At 41.8% G+C, this 14,949-nt stretch overlaps 1 protein-coding gene across 1 annotated transcript in view; it reads right to left on the minus strand.

The window, feature by feature from the left end:
* Positions 1-14,949, minus strand: part of SEL1L (SEL1L adaptor subunit of SYVN1 ubiquitin ligase) — a 64,482-nt gene that overhangs the window by 13,258 nt on the left and 36,275 nt on the right. The window contains exons 9-17 of the mRNA XM_070797961.1: positions 12,984-13,065; positions 12,448-12,602; positions 9,720-9,776; positions 7,363-7,431; positions 5,631-5,708; positions 4,246-4,308; positions 2,855-2,942; positions 2,393-2,541; positions 1,392-1,557 (exon numbers count right to left, since the gene is read on the minus strand). Coding sequence (XP_070654062.1) covers positions 1,392-1,557; positions 2,393-2,541; positions 2,855-2,942; positions 4,246-4,308; positions 5,631-5,708; positions 7,363-7,431; positions 9,720-9,776; positions 12,448-12,602; positions 12,984-13,065 — 907 coding nt within the window. The remainder of the gene's footprint in view (positions 1-1,391; positions 1,558-2,392; positions 2,542-2,854; positions 2,943-4,245; positions 4,309-5,630; positions 5,709-7,362; positions 7,432-9,719; positions 9,777-12,447; positions 12,603-12,983; positions 13,066-14,949) is intronic.

Genomic DNA, 14,949 nt, shown 5'->3' on the forward strand with positions numbered 1-14,949 from the left:
ACCTTTCCCAGCATCAGGGTCTTTTCAAATGAGTCAGTTCTTAGCATCAGGTGGCCAAAGTATTGGAGTTTCAGCTTCAACATCAGTCCTTCCAATGAACATTCAGGACTGAATTCCTTTAGGATTGACTGGTTGGATCTCCAAGGGACTCTCAAGAGTCTTCTCTAACACCACAGTTCAAAAGCATCAATTCTTCGGTGCCCAGCTTTTTTTATAGTCCAACTCTCACATCCATGTGTGACTACTGGAAAAACCATAGCTTTGACTAGATGGACCTTTGTCGGCAAAGTAATGTCTCTGCTTTTTAATATGCTGTCTAGGGCTGCCATCTATGGGGTCGCAGAGTCGGACATGACTGAAGCGACTTAGCAGTAGCAGTAGCAGCTAGGTTGGTCATAGCTTTTCTTTCAAAGAGCAAGCCTCTTTTAATTTCATGGCTGCAGTCACCATCTGCAGTGATTTTAGAGTCCAAAAAAATAAAGTCTGTCATGGTTTCCATTGTTTCCCCATCTATTTGCCATGAAGTGATGGGACCAGATGCCATGATCTTAGTTTTCTGAATGTTGAGCCAGTTTTTTCACTTTCATCAAGAGGCTCTTTAGTTCTTCGCTTTCTGCCATAAGGGTGGTGTCTTCTGCATATCTGAGGTTACTGATATTTCTCCCTGCAATCTTGATTCCAGCTTGTGCTTCATTCAGTCTGACATTTCACACTGAACCACTAGGAATCTCTATGCCACTGGAAAAACAATATTTTTATATTTGCTGTAGTTTGACAAATGTATTTAACTGAAAGCAGTTAATTTTATGATCAATGTTGGATCTATTTCTAGTGTCAACTCCATAAAACTCACTTTGATGGCTTAGAGATCTGAGGTAAAATAACTTGAGCATGTGGGCTGTCCAGTTCAATAAAGAAGTATCTTTGTGGCTTTTCTGTTTAAACAAGTTAACTTGATGTCTTAAATTGATGCTTGTGAACTGTGGTGTTGGAGAAGACTCTTGAGTGTCCCTTGGACAGCAAGGAGATCCAACTAGTCCTTCCTAAAGGAGATCAGTCCTGGGTGTTCATTGGAAGGACTGATGTTGAAGCTGCAACTCCAATACTTTGGCCACCTCATGCGGAGAACTGATTCACTGGAAAAGACCCTGACGCTGGGAAAGATTAAGGCGGGAGGAGAAGGGGACGACACAGAGGATGAGATGGTTGGATGGCATCACCGACTCAATGGGCATGAGTCTGAGTGAACTCCGGGAGTTGGTGAGGGACAGGGAGGCCTGGCGTGCTGCGATCCATGGGGTCGCAGAGAGTCGGACACGACTGAGCGACTGAACTGAACCTGACGTGCACCCTGTGTTCCCACACCCAGGCAGGACGGGAGTGGGCCTCACTCTGGTCGAGGATGAAGGCTGCGTTGCTCTGTGCCACCTCGTAGCCCTGCTCGGCCAGCAGGAGGTACTGGGTCACGGCGGCGTTGGAGTCCCCGTCCTTGTAGCTGCTGTAAGCAGTCATGAGCCGCTCGGACCACCGGCCCCGCTCACATACATTCTTAAACAACTGTGAGAACAGGAAAAAAGACAGGTGTGTCAGAAATCATTTTTTGCACGTTGGCTACAAGCAATTGTTAAGCTTGCTGTCTGAATCTCTGGCAGTTTTATTAAAAAAAAAAAAATATATATATATAAATCTGGGATACTAATTTGAACAGTAACTCACTCACTCCTCCTGTGAGGGGCCACCCTCTTATGCGGTAAGTTCCAGTAACAGCTCCACTTTACGAGGAAGGAAACTGAGGCATAGAGAGGTTTAGAAACTCTGTGTGTGCATGCTCAGTCCTGTCCACCTCTTTGCAACCCTGGGGACAGTAGCCCGCCAGGCTCCTCTGTCCATGGGATTCTCCAGGCAAGGATGCTGGAGTGGGTTGCCATCACCTTCTCCAGGGGACCTTCCCAACCCAGGGATCGGACTCACGTCTTGCATTGGCAGGTGGATTCTTTACCACTGTGTCACCTGGGAAGCCCTGAGAAACTGTGCTAAGCGTTGAACAATGTTCCTCTGACGTGCCAATCATGAGAAAGCTAAAGAGGAAAGGCTCCAGCTGGGAGATATCAGCATTCCCCCTGCAACATTCATTTAACATATACTTTTTGATGCTATGTCTCAGATACTGTCTGAGGTGCCAGAGAGACCGCAGACAATAATATCCGCTCTTATGAAGGCTAATTCCAGGGGGACAGACAAACTGAATCAGTAAGTGCGACAGTCAGAGCCTTCCCTCATTGTCTCAGTGCCAGTCGACCGAGTCTGTCTCTACTCTAGAAGAAACCATACGAAGAGAACCAGAATCAGAACCGCAGACTCTCCTCCCGGGCAAGCGCAGAAGAGCCCTCACCTCCACCGCAGTGTGACACGATCGCATGACTCCAGTGCCACTGGCATGCATCTGAGCCAGGTTGTAGAAAGCCAAGATATGGCCTCCCTGCGAAGCTAGGTTAAAATACTTCAAGGCTTGTTTGTAATCCCTCTTGACTCCAATGCCGTCTGTAAGGAAAATCACATGAGAGGTCAGGAACAGTGTTAAGTGAGGTTTAGCTAAAGCATCAGAGAAGCCCTACCTAGGAATAAAACTAAATGAAACTCAGAATTCTTACTCCAGAATGATATGAATCTTATTAACATAGATTTGCACATTAATACAGATTAATACATTCTACAGGGCAATACAAGATGTACACAAATTATTGACTTGGAAGGACATTCATCAGATAGAAACTCAATAGCTCTCACTTCCACATCACAGTGACATCTAGAGGAAAACAGGGAATTTAGATGTGGAGTATCCATCATTACTTACTATAGTACATGGAGCCAAGCTGCAGCTGCCCGTCCACCCAGCCTTGTTCAGCAGCTTTCTGGAAATACTTCAGTGCCAAATCATAATTCTGGAGAAAAAGAGGTCACATGATCACACGATGAGAAGGCTCGAAAGGCTGACATATTCTGAAGTCAGGAGATTCATTCATAAAAAGAATTCACAAAGCACACAATATTCCTGAAGTCATTAAAAGACCTTCTTTTTAATAATACACAGATGGTAATATTTTTTCAGTCATGGTGGATTAACATTTAAGACCGTGCAGAAAAACAAATACATTATTTTGTGAAACAACTTGTATGTCTGCTCTCAGAAAACATAAAACAACACTACTAAAACAGCAGACCAAAAATTAAGAAACAGTCACAGCTTTTCTATTAATCAACAAACCCTTTTAAACCTCAATTTTTAAACATTAAATAAGAAAAATTATTCTGTCCTTATTAGTTCCTTCCCTGAACAGCTTATCAAACATTATTATCATATTTCAAATATACATATGCCCAGAGAAAAATGAAACAAATGACACTCCTGGATTCTACTACCCTAAAATGACTAGAAGGAAATCAGAATGAGACCACATCCCTGTCTTTAATGCTAGGGAATATCTACAGACTAGAATACTCTACCGAGCTCTTAGTCTGGGCCCAAATTAAAAGAATACATGGCTTGGGAGATCGGACAGAGGTGGGGACGGTGATGAGGATCCAGGGCCTCCAGTGTGAGTAAGAAGCACAGAGGAGTGAGGCGCAGTGGCCCCGGAAAACCCAGATGGCCCCGAGGAGGAGAGAGTCCAGGGAGGCAGAACCAGCGCCGTGTGGGCTGACACGGAGGTCACTGCTGAGCTGTGCAGCGCAGTGACAGGAGGTAGAAGCCTGACTGCTGAGAGCTGAGGAGTGAACGGCAGCAGCTCACGGAGCTCCTTCTCTGGAGAAACCTGGACTGAAGGAAAGGGCTGGAAAGGAGAGAGGTGGCAGCTAGAAGGGCAAGGGGTAGCACAGAGAGCTTTCCTCACTCTACACGACAGGACTTGAGAATTTTCTTAGGCCCGAGTGAAGATGCGGCCCGGAGATACTGAAGCCTGAGAGAGATGGGAGAGTAAGTGAGGCGAAGAGCAGAGATGGAAACATGAGAAACAGTTTCACGCCCTGAGAAGGCACCAGAGACACAGCCATGCCAAGAGGCAGCTGCTACGGTGGGACGGGGTGAGCGGTGGCAGGGAACCAAACCTAAGAGAGAATGGCCCAGGTTGAGCTCTGGTTACAAATGGAATGGCCTCACCTGGGCTGACTGGGAGCTAGTTAAGGAACACTTCCTACGTCACCAGCTGACTGCTTGTTGAAGTCAGAACATTAGGACTGAAAACTTACAACTTGAACTCCTCTCCCGTAGAGGTAAGCCATTCCAAGCCCACTCTGTCCAACTGGGTTGCCCTGCCAACCAGACCAAAATGAAAGGATTCATTAAAAAAAATAGGCAAGAAAAAGTGACTGCAAGAGAAATAATTTATAAGCATATTCAGAACATGTCTTAGTAAGTTTTTCAATTCAAAACAGAATTTCCTCCTTCCCATCAGACTACACAGGTTACTGAGTTTTGGAGACCTAACATTCAATATTTGCTGAAAAACAGTAACGAGTAAATTCACTTAGAATTAAATTTTGGTGACTTACCTTATGAATATCTGGCTCACAAATCTGTGATATGAAACATGACTGATATGTTTAATCTTTCCAAAATTAAAAGTAGGTCACTTTTTTTTGGTGGGGGGGGGGTTGGTTTTCCACTGGTAGCCTCCCACCCCAACAAAGAAGATGCTGCCACAGGGCAGAATCAACACATTGAGATCAGTGGCAAGGGTATGCTTAAGGTTGTTGGACTGTGTGGAACAAAGACAATCACTGCTTTGAAACCTTAAAGAGAAAAATCTAGTATCCACCTAAAACTCAGGAGAGAAGCATCTTTAAAAAAAGTGTCACCATGCCCCTTCAGGAAAAACTTAACTGTCGTTGTCGTTTGGGACAACAAGTACTAGTCGTACTAATCCACTTAGTAGTAGTACTACCAGCTAGTAACGTGTACTAGTTGACAGAGAGGTAAGCGCACACACTGGCGTCAGAGGGTCTTAAATACTCAAGAGGCAGCTTTCTCGGGGCCAAAGAAAGTCTAACTTGTGTGTTATAATGATCAAAACTAGTCAGTGAAGCTTTAAACCTCAAGTTGCAATACAAACAGGGTAAATTATATAACTCCCATTCTATTACTAATTATATAAATTATATATTTTATATATATATTTTAATATATATTAAATTATATATAAATTTATTGTATATATAATATATATTTTTATATATACTATATATATTAAATATATATTTATAATATACATTATATATAATATATATAAAATATTATATATATATGTATAATTATATAGAAATATATATATTAAAAATTATATAATTCCCATTCTATTCCTGGCCAGGAAACTTCTCAGTAAAACTGAAACAGACTTAATATTCAATGATCTGGTCCCTAATATACACATACATGCACGCACGCACACACACACATATATGTATATAGCTTTTTATTGAGAAGGTTTCTTCCTAATCCATTCATCCAAATGAATCAAAAGCACTTCCAATAATTTATAGAATAAGTTGATTATGATTAATTCCTTTAAAAACTTATCTCTTAAAGTAACAGGAATATGGCACACGTTTCAATACACTGAGTCAAGAAGGCTTACCATGTCAGCAGCCTTTTTAAAGTAGTGAAGAGCCGTCTCGTTACTCTGAGGTACAATATCACTTCCTTCTGAGTACATCTGGAAAACAGACAGACCCCAATTTCAGTATGAGCTGTAATCATCTCAGCAATTACATTTTCCCTAAGTCATCTCATGGTTTCATGAAATCTTTCAACAAAGGGTCATAGTTTCCCACAGGATATTTTAGAATTAAAAGCAAAATCTTAACAGTAGATATTTTTAATATATTCTTGGTCATGCCAAATTTACGACTTATCTATAAACATGACTACATAAAATCAGTTCACTAATCAATCTCAGGAGAAGTAATCTTAAACCCCAAGATAAATCTTTCTTCTCACGCTGACCGAGGGCAGTCAAATGGTCAATCAGTTGTTAGGAATAAGTGATTACATGAGAAAAAGGAGAGCTGAGAGCAATGTTGTCCACTGCTTTCCCCATAATAAGATGCAAGGACAGTCTTAAACTCAGGAAAAAAGGTAACTCAAAAAGTTATTTTAAAAGGTTCCAAGCACTGAATGATTACAGAGTACCAGGTATGGGACCTGATAAAAGGGCCAAGAGAAAGGAAGATTGAATGACCAGTAGTACTGTTTTTATCCATGTGTATATTGGGGAAATAAGGAAAGGAAATATTTTTTTGAGATAGGGGAAATCAGAAATTCAGAGCAAGAATCGAGAGGGCTGAAAAGAAAAGTTCTTAAACGCTAACAAAAATAGACGGGTGATACAAATTTCTACACTGCAATAGTTAGAATGTCTAAATGTAAAGTTCTCAGGCCCCAAATGACCGGTTGTGATCGTGTGGCAAATACTGATGAGATCCTTCTCTTTGTAAAGGCTTCTGAGACATATTCTAGCTGAGCCTCCTAACCCTAGGACTTGGCCAAAGATGAAAATACCCATTGGTTTACACTGTGTTAGTGTTCAAAATAATGAAAAAGGAAGTGGTGAGAATATGCCGTGACATATAGAATCTGTTCATTAATCTCTAGACTTAAATGCTTCCTTGGCTGAAAAAAGAATAGCACTGAGAAGTGGGTGATGGCTATCATACTTAAGACATTAAATAAGGTCTGCAGATAAATTTCAACACACTCTGATCGTCTCAATTCAACACGGAAGTGAACAGGCAATTATGACAGACTTAGCAAAACAGCACAACGTAAAGAGTAAATCCCTTATTACTGCATATCATACACCAAAAGCAGGGCCACAGACAGTGACAGTTAGCGTCAGTGGAGAATTAACATACTGATAAACAAATGCTACGTTCCCTCTAAGTTACCTAAGAAAATGTCTCAGGGTAGCACTTTAAAGGAGAAGGCAATGGCACCCCACTCCAGTACTCTTGCCTGTAAAATCCCATGGGCGGAGGAGCCTGGTAGGCTGCAGTCCATGGGGTCGCTAAGAGTCGGACACGACTGAGTGACTTCACTTTCACGCATTGGAGAAGAAAATGACAACCCACTCCAGTGTTCTTGCCTGGAGAATCCCATGGACGGAGAAGCCTGGTGGGCTGCAGTCCATGGGGTTGCGCAGAGTCCGACACAACTGAAGTGACTTGGCAGCACTTTAAAATATAATATGCTTGTATTGGAAATTTTATTTCCAGCTTACTTTTGTTAAATTGTAGATGATGAACACCATATGTGCTTACTAGGTGAGCACCTCCTGCTATCAAAGAAAACGCTCACAGGACGTACAGTACCTTTCCCAAGAAGGCCATGGCGTGGGAATTGCCAGCATTCGCTGCTAAGTTGAAGTAGTCAAATGCTCTCTGCGAGAAGGAATTTATGAAAAGAATCAGTTATTAACAGAATCTGCCCTTGGCTTTTAACCAGAATAGTTACTTCAGAAACATTAAAAAAAAAAAAAAAAAAATCTTGTTACACTGAAGCATACAAGTTGAAATAAATGGCAAGGCAACATTTGCTGGTTGCCATAGGTGCCCCCCAGTCCCTCTGGCAGCCAATCCAGCCCCTAGTCCTGTTTCCTTCACCGCCGAGCACGCCTGGAGCGCGTCTACGACCCTCCCTCCCCATGGCTCCAGTCGAAGCGGCGTTCTTTCCTGGCAAAACTTCTGCAAAGCACCCATCCCTGATCTTTCTGCTTTCATTGTTGGGGTCACCCAAAGCGACTGCTCTTAAGTCTCAACAGGCTGGACCTTGCGGCTCCTTGAAGCGCTGTAAGGAATAGATCAGACCCTTTATCTCAGCACTGTCTCACCTTTTGCTCACTGCTCTCCAGGTACACCAACACCATGTTCCTTCCTGCCTGACGACCTAGACACATCTGTTCTTTTTGGCCTGGGATGACCTTACCGCCAAGGTTCAACTTAAATGTCAACCACATTTCTTCAGAGACAAGTGCTACTTTCCAGTCAGGAACCTACCACCGGACACTTTAAGTCTCCTTTGTAACAATAATCACAATTTACTACACATTTGTTGGTGTGATTGTTTAAAAAAATAACTAATGCTTCTGTTAAACGTGAAGCTCTGCCAAGGTAAGAACCAAAGGTAAGGTCCAGCGTTGTATCCTGAATGCCTCGGGGGGAATGGGACACGTGGTACTACTCAGTGCTGGCTGAGTTCATGCGATTACGTATTGGGGATGCCTTCTCTTCCGTGAAAATCTATCCCTGTGTAACTGCTTCCCAGGCAGGTAGCATACAGCACCAAGAATATCCAAAAACTTGCTGTATAAAGGAAAGCAGAAAATTCTTAACCAGATTTCTGTTCTCTCACCTGACATTTTTACTCATCAGTTCATTTGGTGTGTTCACTGGCCTAACATGAAATTTTAATGACCGAGACACACTGAAAGTTGTTAAAATGCTGGCTGAATAGTAATTTTTAAAAAGCATCAATATTTGGTATAGTTTCAGTGATAAGTGCATTTTGTTATGCTCTAATTCTTAAAGCTGATGCATCATGGTGTATAAAATAACCTTAATTAGAACATATAACTGGCATGGCAGAAAAACAGGGTTTCTTTAGTAAGCATCACCAGCTGCAGGCAATGAGGTGGCAAACAAGGCAGACACAGCCCGTGCTGTTTCGAACCTCATATTCCCGCAGGAGAAACAACTATACTACATCCCTGACTAATTTACAGTGACAAAGGCCGTAGGGAACACAGACTTGCAGAACTCCTAACTGTGGTACACGACCTGTTCCTGCAGTGCGGTAGGGATCAGGGGAGATGTGTTAGGGGACGAGACACTGGACCTGACTTCCAGAGGATGAGTACGAACTGTCAGGCGAAGAAAGGAGGTGGGATAACAATATTCACTCTAGACAGAGGGACTGGCCTTCCAGAAGTTCCCAGACAGGGAGCTTCTTAGTATTTTCAAAGACCCGAGTAAAGGTCTCTGTGCCTGTGACTCAGAAAGCAAGGGGCTGGCGAGGGAAACAGCCATGTCCAAGGCCTTGGAGTTCAAGCTGAGGGTTTTGGCTTCCAAACTATCGGAAATCACAGACCACTCGGAAGAAATTAGAGCAAGGGAACTGCACCATCAGATGCCGTTTATATCTGCAGTAACCTGTACAAGTTACTGCTTAGGAAACGCAGGCAGGAAATTACTCATGTAAGTGACAGGTGTATGCGGGCAGAAGGGAAGAGATGAGCGATACACAGGACAAAAAGCTGATAAAAAACAGATTAAAAACTGGGGACTGGAAATGGATGTGGCTGCTACAGCTGCACACGCCTAATTTATAAAAAACTCAACACTGAGGTCTCCTCGGTTCTAGGAAATACTTTCCAGTAGGAGTTTTCAGACATATGTCTATCACATTCCTATAGAAAACCAAGACGTTGTTCTATGCATTTTTTGGCAGCACCGACCACTAGTTTTGGAATTAATAAAACCTTCTGCATCACTGCAAAGTATGACCACGTTTTTGTTCTTTAGGTTCCTCAGGGGTTAGATCTTGAAAGCTCATTTGTGATGGTGACTCAATTTCAAAGCTTGATATTGTCACTGACTTTGCAAGAAATACAACTGGAGCGTCACAGCTTGCCATGGCATGAAAAGCTAAGCCCAAAGATCAGGAAGGGTACCTGATGGTTTTGTTCCACTCCACGGCCGCCGTGCAGGTGCAGCTGTCCCAGACCAACCTGAAAATGAACAAAAAGGAGGCAAGGTTTGTAAATCACAGCACCTGCATCTGGCCTGTAATTAAATTAGCTCAACAAGAAACATTTGGTCACAAAAAGGGTTCTGTCCATAACACTGAATATTAAACACTTTTCTTAATTCTTTAAGATGCTACTCTACTTTAACTATATTTTTTAAAAAATTAAAAATGTCTGCTTTTAGTTGCAAAACATCCTTCTGAAAGAGGTGAGAAAACGCATTTCCACACAAACTAAAGAAAAGTTGACATCTTTTGAATTACAGGGTGTTCTTCAGGAAGTAAGAAAATTATCTTAGGAAGCTTGCAGATGAGACAAGAAATAAAGAACAACAGAAAGGTACATCTGTGAGGAATGCTATACTTACTGGATGGACTGTATTAAAGAATAATTATCTCGTGGGGTTCAAAAATACACAGGATTAAAATACAGACAGTCTCCAATCAAACAAAGGAGGGTATGAAAGGAGAGAAAAGGAAACACAGAAAAGCAAAATAAAAACAAGATAGAAAATTAAAACCCAAATGTGTCATTAATTACTCTAATTAAAAGACTGTCAGAATAGATTTTTAAAAATGAACAAAACTAGTCATATGTTACTCATAAAAAACATACCTTAAACATTAGAAGGTTGAAAGTACAAGACAGAAAAGATATTCCATGTAAATACTAACCAAAAGAAAGTAGGGCACTATGTCAGTATTAAGCAAGTTAGTGAGTTAAAGTTGCTCAGTCGTGTCTGACTCTTTGCAACACCATGGACTATACAGTCCATGGAATTCTCCAGGCCAGAATACTGGAGTGGGTAGCCTTTCCCTTCTCCAGGGGATTGAAAGCAAAAATATTTCTGGAGATAAAGAGGACATTTTACGATACAAAAGTTAGTTAAACAGAAAGATAACAGTATTCAGTCTGTATGCACTTATCATGGCTTAAAATATAAAGTCAAATTGACAGAACTGAAAAAAAAAGAAATCCACAGAGTGAAAAACTGCAATCATGTCGTCTCCGCGCCACACAGAAAAAGCAGACAAATTCAGTAGGGATTCAGAAGAGTTGAATAAAGAATGAAGAAACCCGATTCAATTGACACACACAGAACACTATACCCGACTGCAGAAATTCATGTTCTCTTTAGCATACGGACTATTTGCCCAAACTGACCAAGTGATGGGGGCATAAAGCAAGTCTCGAGAAATCCCAAACAACAAACAGCAAAGAGCATATTCTGACTACAATGGATTAAGAAAGACTCCATCAACAAAAAAGGCAAATAGAAAATTCATGTCCAGTCATCCCTTGGTATCCCCAGGGAACTGGTTCCAGGACCCCCCTCCCCTGCACAGACACCAAACTTCTCAGATACTCAAGTCTCTTGCATAAAATGCGTATAGCCAACACACAACCTCCTGTACATGTTAAATCATTTCCAGATTACTTATAAAATTTAATGTAAATGCTATGCAAATAGTTGTGAATACTATGTAAAGAGCTACTGAAGTGTAGCAAATTCAAGTCTGCTTTTTGGAACTTTCTGGGGAAAAAAAAACTTTTTCTGAATATTTTTGATCCATGGTTAGTATACAGAGGGCTGACTGTATACGGAAATGAAGCAATTCATTTCTAAATTATATAAGAGTGAAAAAAATTAATATCAGAGCTAAATATGATGAAAACATGATAGTGGGAGAATGTATTTATATCAGATATCAAGTTCTATAAAGCTATGAAAATTTGAGACAAGATTTGCAGAAGACGTATTATGCATGTGTGCATAATAATGCTGTGTGTGTAATAATGCTGTGTGTGTTATTATTTGTAATAGCCCAAATCTGGGAAGAACAAAATGGATAAATTGTGGTAGTTTCATACAACAAAATACTATATAGCAATGCAAATCAATGAATTATAGCTATGCGAAAACACATGGATTGATTTCAGAAACAATACTGAACAAAACAAGCTGATACCAAAAAAATGCCATAAGACTTTTTCTTTTTTTGCTTAAGACTCAAAACCTGGCCAAACTAATCTACAGTGTTAGCTTCTATTAGTCTTAAAATTAATTGGAAAAGTATCTACTGCTCATCCCTATACGTTTCTAAATCAGAAAAGAACTGTCAACTTAAAAAAAGATGGATGGTGAAGTTCTCTCTTTTAATATCATCAAAACCAACCATGACACAACAAATCACACATGCCACTTTGATGTACGTCACACAGTTCACATTAAACAGGCCTACTTCGGTCCCTGACCTTGAGAAAATTATAGATAAGATACGCAAAGGAAATGAATGGTAAATAGCTCTGAAGAGCATCTGAAATTACAAGTGTTCCAGAGACTTTCTGTTTAGAGGAAGTGACAGTTCTTATCTTGGTGACTCCAGGAAGAGCCTTCGTCATCACTGTAATGTCGCTCCACTGGAGCAACAGTTTCCAACCTCGGAGCACGCTGGAGTCACCCGGCCAGCTTTTAGGGCCCCATCAATGCACGGGTCACAACCCAGACGAATCCAAATGGAAGGTCTGGAGACTAAATGGGACTCGTTTATAGCTAATAATAGCTCAGTGAAAACGTTATAGCTCCGAGTGCTTGCCCCCGGAGGCTTAACACACAGGCAGTGAACCTTGCATGAGACCTTTAAACACATACCTGGGCTTGCACATCCCCCTTTTCAGCTAAGAACTGGTAATACTGAATCAAGTCTTCCTCGAGCATTCCGCTGTTCATTCCTGGGTTTTCGACCTCATCAGGCAGCCGTATTCTCTGCACCACTGAGCCTCCCGTCAGCGAGATATCACTAGCAACTGAAACAGGGGCAGAGCAACACGGGGATGAGTCAGAGGGGTGGTCCCACAGTGAGAAGTGCCGTTCCAGCTCCAAGTGCCAACAGACACGGTGTTAAAGGAACTTCTTCTATTGTGGTCTACGGAGTACGAAACAGTCATCTCAACGAAATTCAGTTGCTTTCCCACACAATATTAAGAAGTGGAATCCAAAACAGACTTTTTATTTTATTTTATTTTTTTTTTCAAACAAACTTTTTAAAAGTACTTCCTAATCAACTAGTGTAAAGACGATTCCACTTGAGTAAGCCAGTCACAGTATTTCAAGTAGTACAACAGATTTAAAATTAACTCTGTTTTTTTTTTTTTTTTGGTAACATCAAAGGCAAAAAAAGCAAGTACCATGATTGGCCACAAGACGATAATGAGTCAGTGCGGATTCACAGCTCTGGAGGACCCCGATGCCAGCCCAGTATCGGTAACCCTGTAATAAATACAACCTCAGTGAGAAGAGGGCAGTTTCACGTGCTCCAGTGGCATTCTAGTGGGAACAGATAAAGTTAACCACTCGCAGAGGGGAACAGTACTATCCTTTGATACAAACACATGGCCACCTCATTTATCCTGAGTGCCACATTCTGAGGTAACTTATTCAGCAACTTTTAACAATCAGACTACAGCTAAGACCTGGGAAATAGATACTAAAGTTCTGAGAGCAATCAAAATAGATGCCATCAACTTTCTATATGCAGTGTGTGCCCGTTTACCTATACGAGAAAATTACCTAGGCGCTTGCTTTTAGACAAGATTTTAATCTTGCTTCAGACACAATTTTAACAAAAATCGATTAATTTTCCAAAGCATTAATAACTCTTAAGGAAGCAACCAACTAGCAATCTAGGGAAGACAAGAAACTACTAGAGACAGACACAGCAGTACCAGGAATAAATGACTTCAGAATAAGGGGAAGACAGCCAATTATGAAGAAGAGAAGAGAACAGAGCTCTCTGGAGTCACACAGACTCATGTAACTTCACCAACTTTAACAGTCCTCAGGGCAGAAGTATACAATAACACGTGTAGTAATACCTGGATTCTCCAGGCAAGAACACTGGAGTGGGTTGCCATTTCTTTCTCCAATGCATGAAAATGAAAAGTGAAAGTGAAGTCGCTCAGTCGTGTCGGACTCTTCGAGACCCATGGACTGCAGCCCACCAGGCTCCTCCGTCCATGGGATTCTCCAGGCAAGAGTGCTGGAGTGGGGTGCCATTGCCTTCTCCAGAAGATTGGTAAACAGCTTTAAAATGAGATTTCTGTCAAAAATACTTCATCTTTTCTGAAAATTCATCTAAAAACAACGTTTCAATGACTGTGGGAGCAATAACATTTTTGGAGATGAGACGAACAAATGGAAAAACTTCAAAGTTAGCGAGGAATGTTTCAGAAGGTTAGAGCGACACTCTCACTTTTCCCGTATTAGAAAACGGTTTACCTCTGTAACAGGACCAAGTCCAAGCTCCCTGGCGTGACGTCCAGCCCTTTACACGATCCCTGTCGGCCTGTCCTGGTGACGATCTACCTGGCATTCCCTTCTCCACCGACAGCTGCTGCTTTCTTCAGAAGGCTCTCCCTAACTCCCTCTCCTTCCCATGCCAGCGTGGGCTGGGGGCCTGTCCGTGATTCCTTGATGTTCCCATGCTGTACTGTAATGGTCTCCCTACTCATGTCTCCTTCTCGAGAATAAACGCTGCTTGTGGGCTGGCATTAGATCTTATTGTACTAGAAGCCCAACAACAAGTATTCAGTGTTTTAGAATACACAGAGGGAAAAGTATCCAGGATCCACCCAGCTGGCCAGAAAACCAGATTTTCCTTCTTTGTTAAGTCTCACAGTCCTATCAGTGACCAGGCCTGTTGACCCCTTCCAGATTTTGGACTTGTTTCTCTGCTTTTGGTCTTATTTCTGCTCAGTCTATTCTTTTTATTTCTGCAAGAACTTAACACCTTCATTTGGAACATAGTAATATGGGCCAGGGGCTTCCCTCAGCTCAGTTGGTAAAAAAATCTGCCCACAATGCAGGAAACCTGGGTTCTATTCCTCAGTTGGGAAGATCCCCTGGAGAAGGAAATGGCAACCCACTCTAGTATTCTTGCCCGGAGAATCCCACGGGCAGAGGAGCCTGGCAGGCTACTGCCCATGGGGTCGCAAGAGTCGGACATGAGTTAGTGACTAAACCACCACCACCACCACCACCCATATGGGCCAGAGGTCACATGACTCTCTTAAAGTCAATTTATAAAGCAGAAGGCAGATTAAACACCTCAGAAGAAAAGCACGCAGAGGTCAGATGCTATGTTTTACCACAAGC

This window comes from Bos indicus, chromosome 10, assembly GCF_029378745.1.
Source record: "Bos indicus isolate NIAB-ARS_2022 breed Sahiwal x Tharparkar chromosome 10, NIAB-ARS_B.indTharparkar_mat_pri_1.0, whole genome shotgun sequence".
NCBI classification, from domain to species: domain Eukaryota; kingdom Metazoa; phylum Chordata; class Mammalia; order Artiodactyla; family Bovidae; genus Bos; species Bos indicus.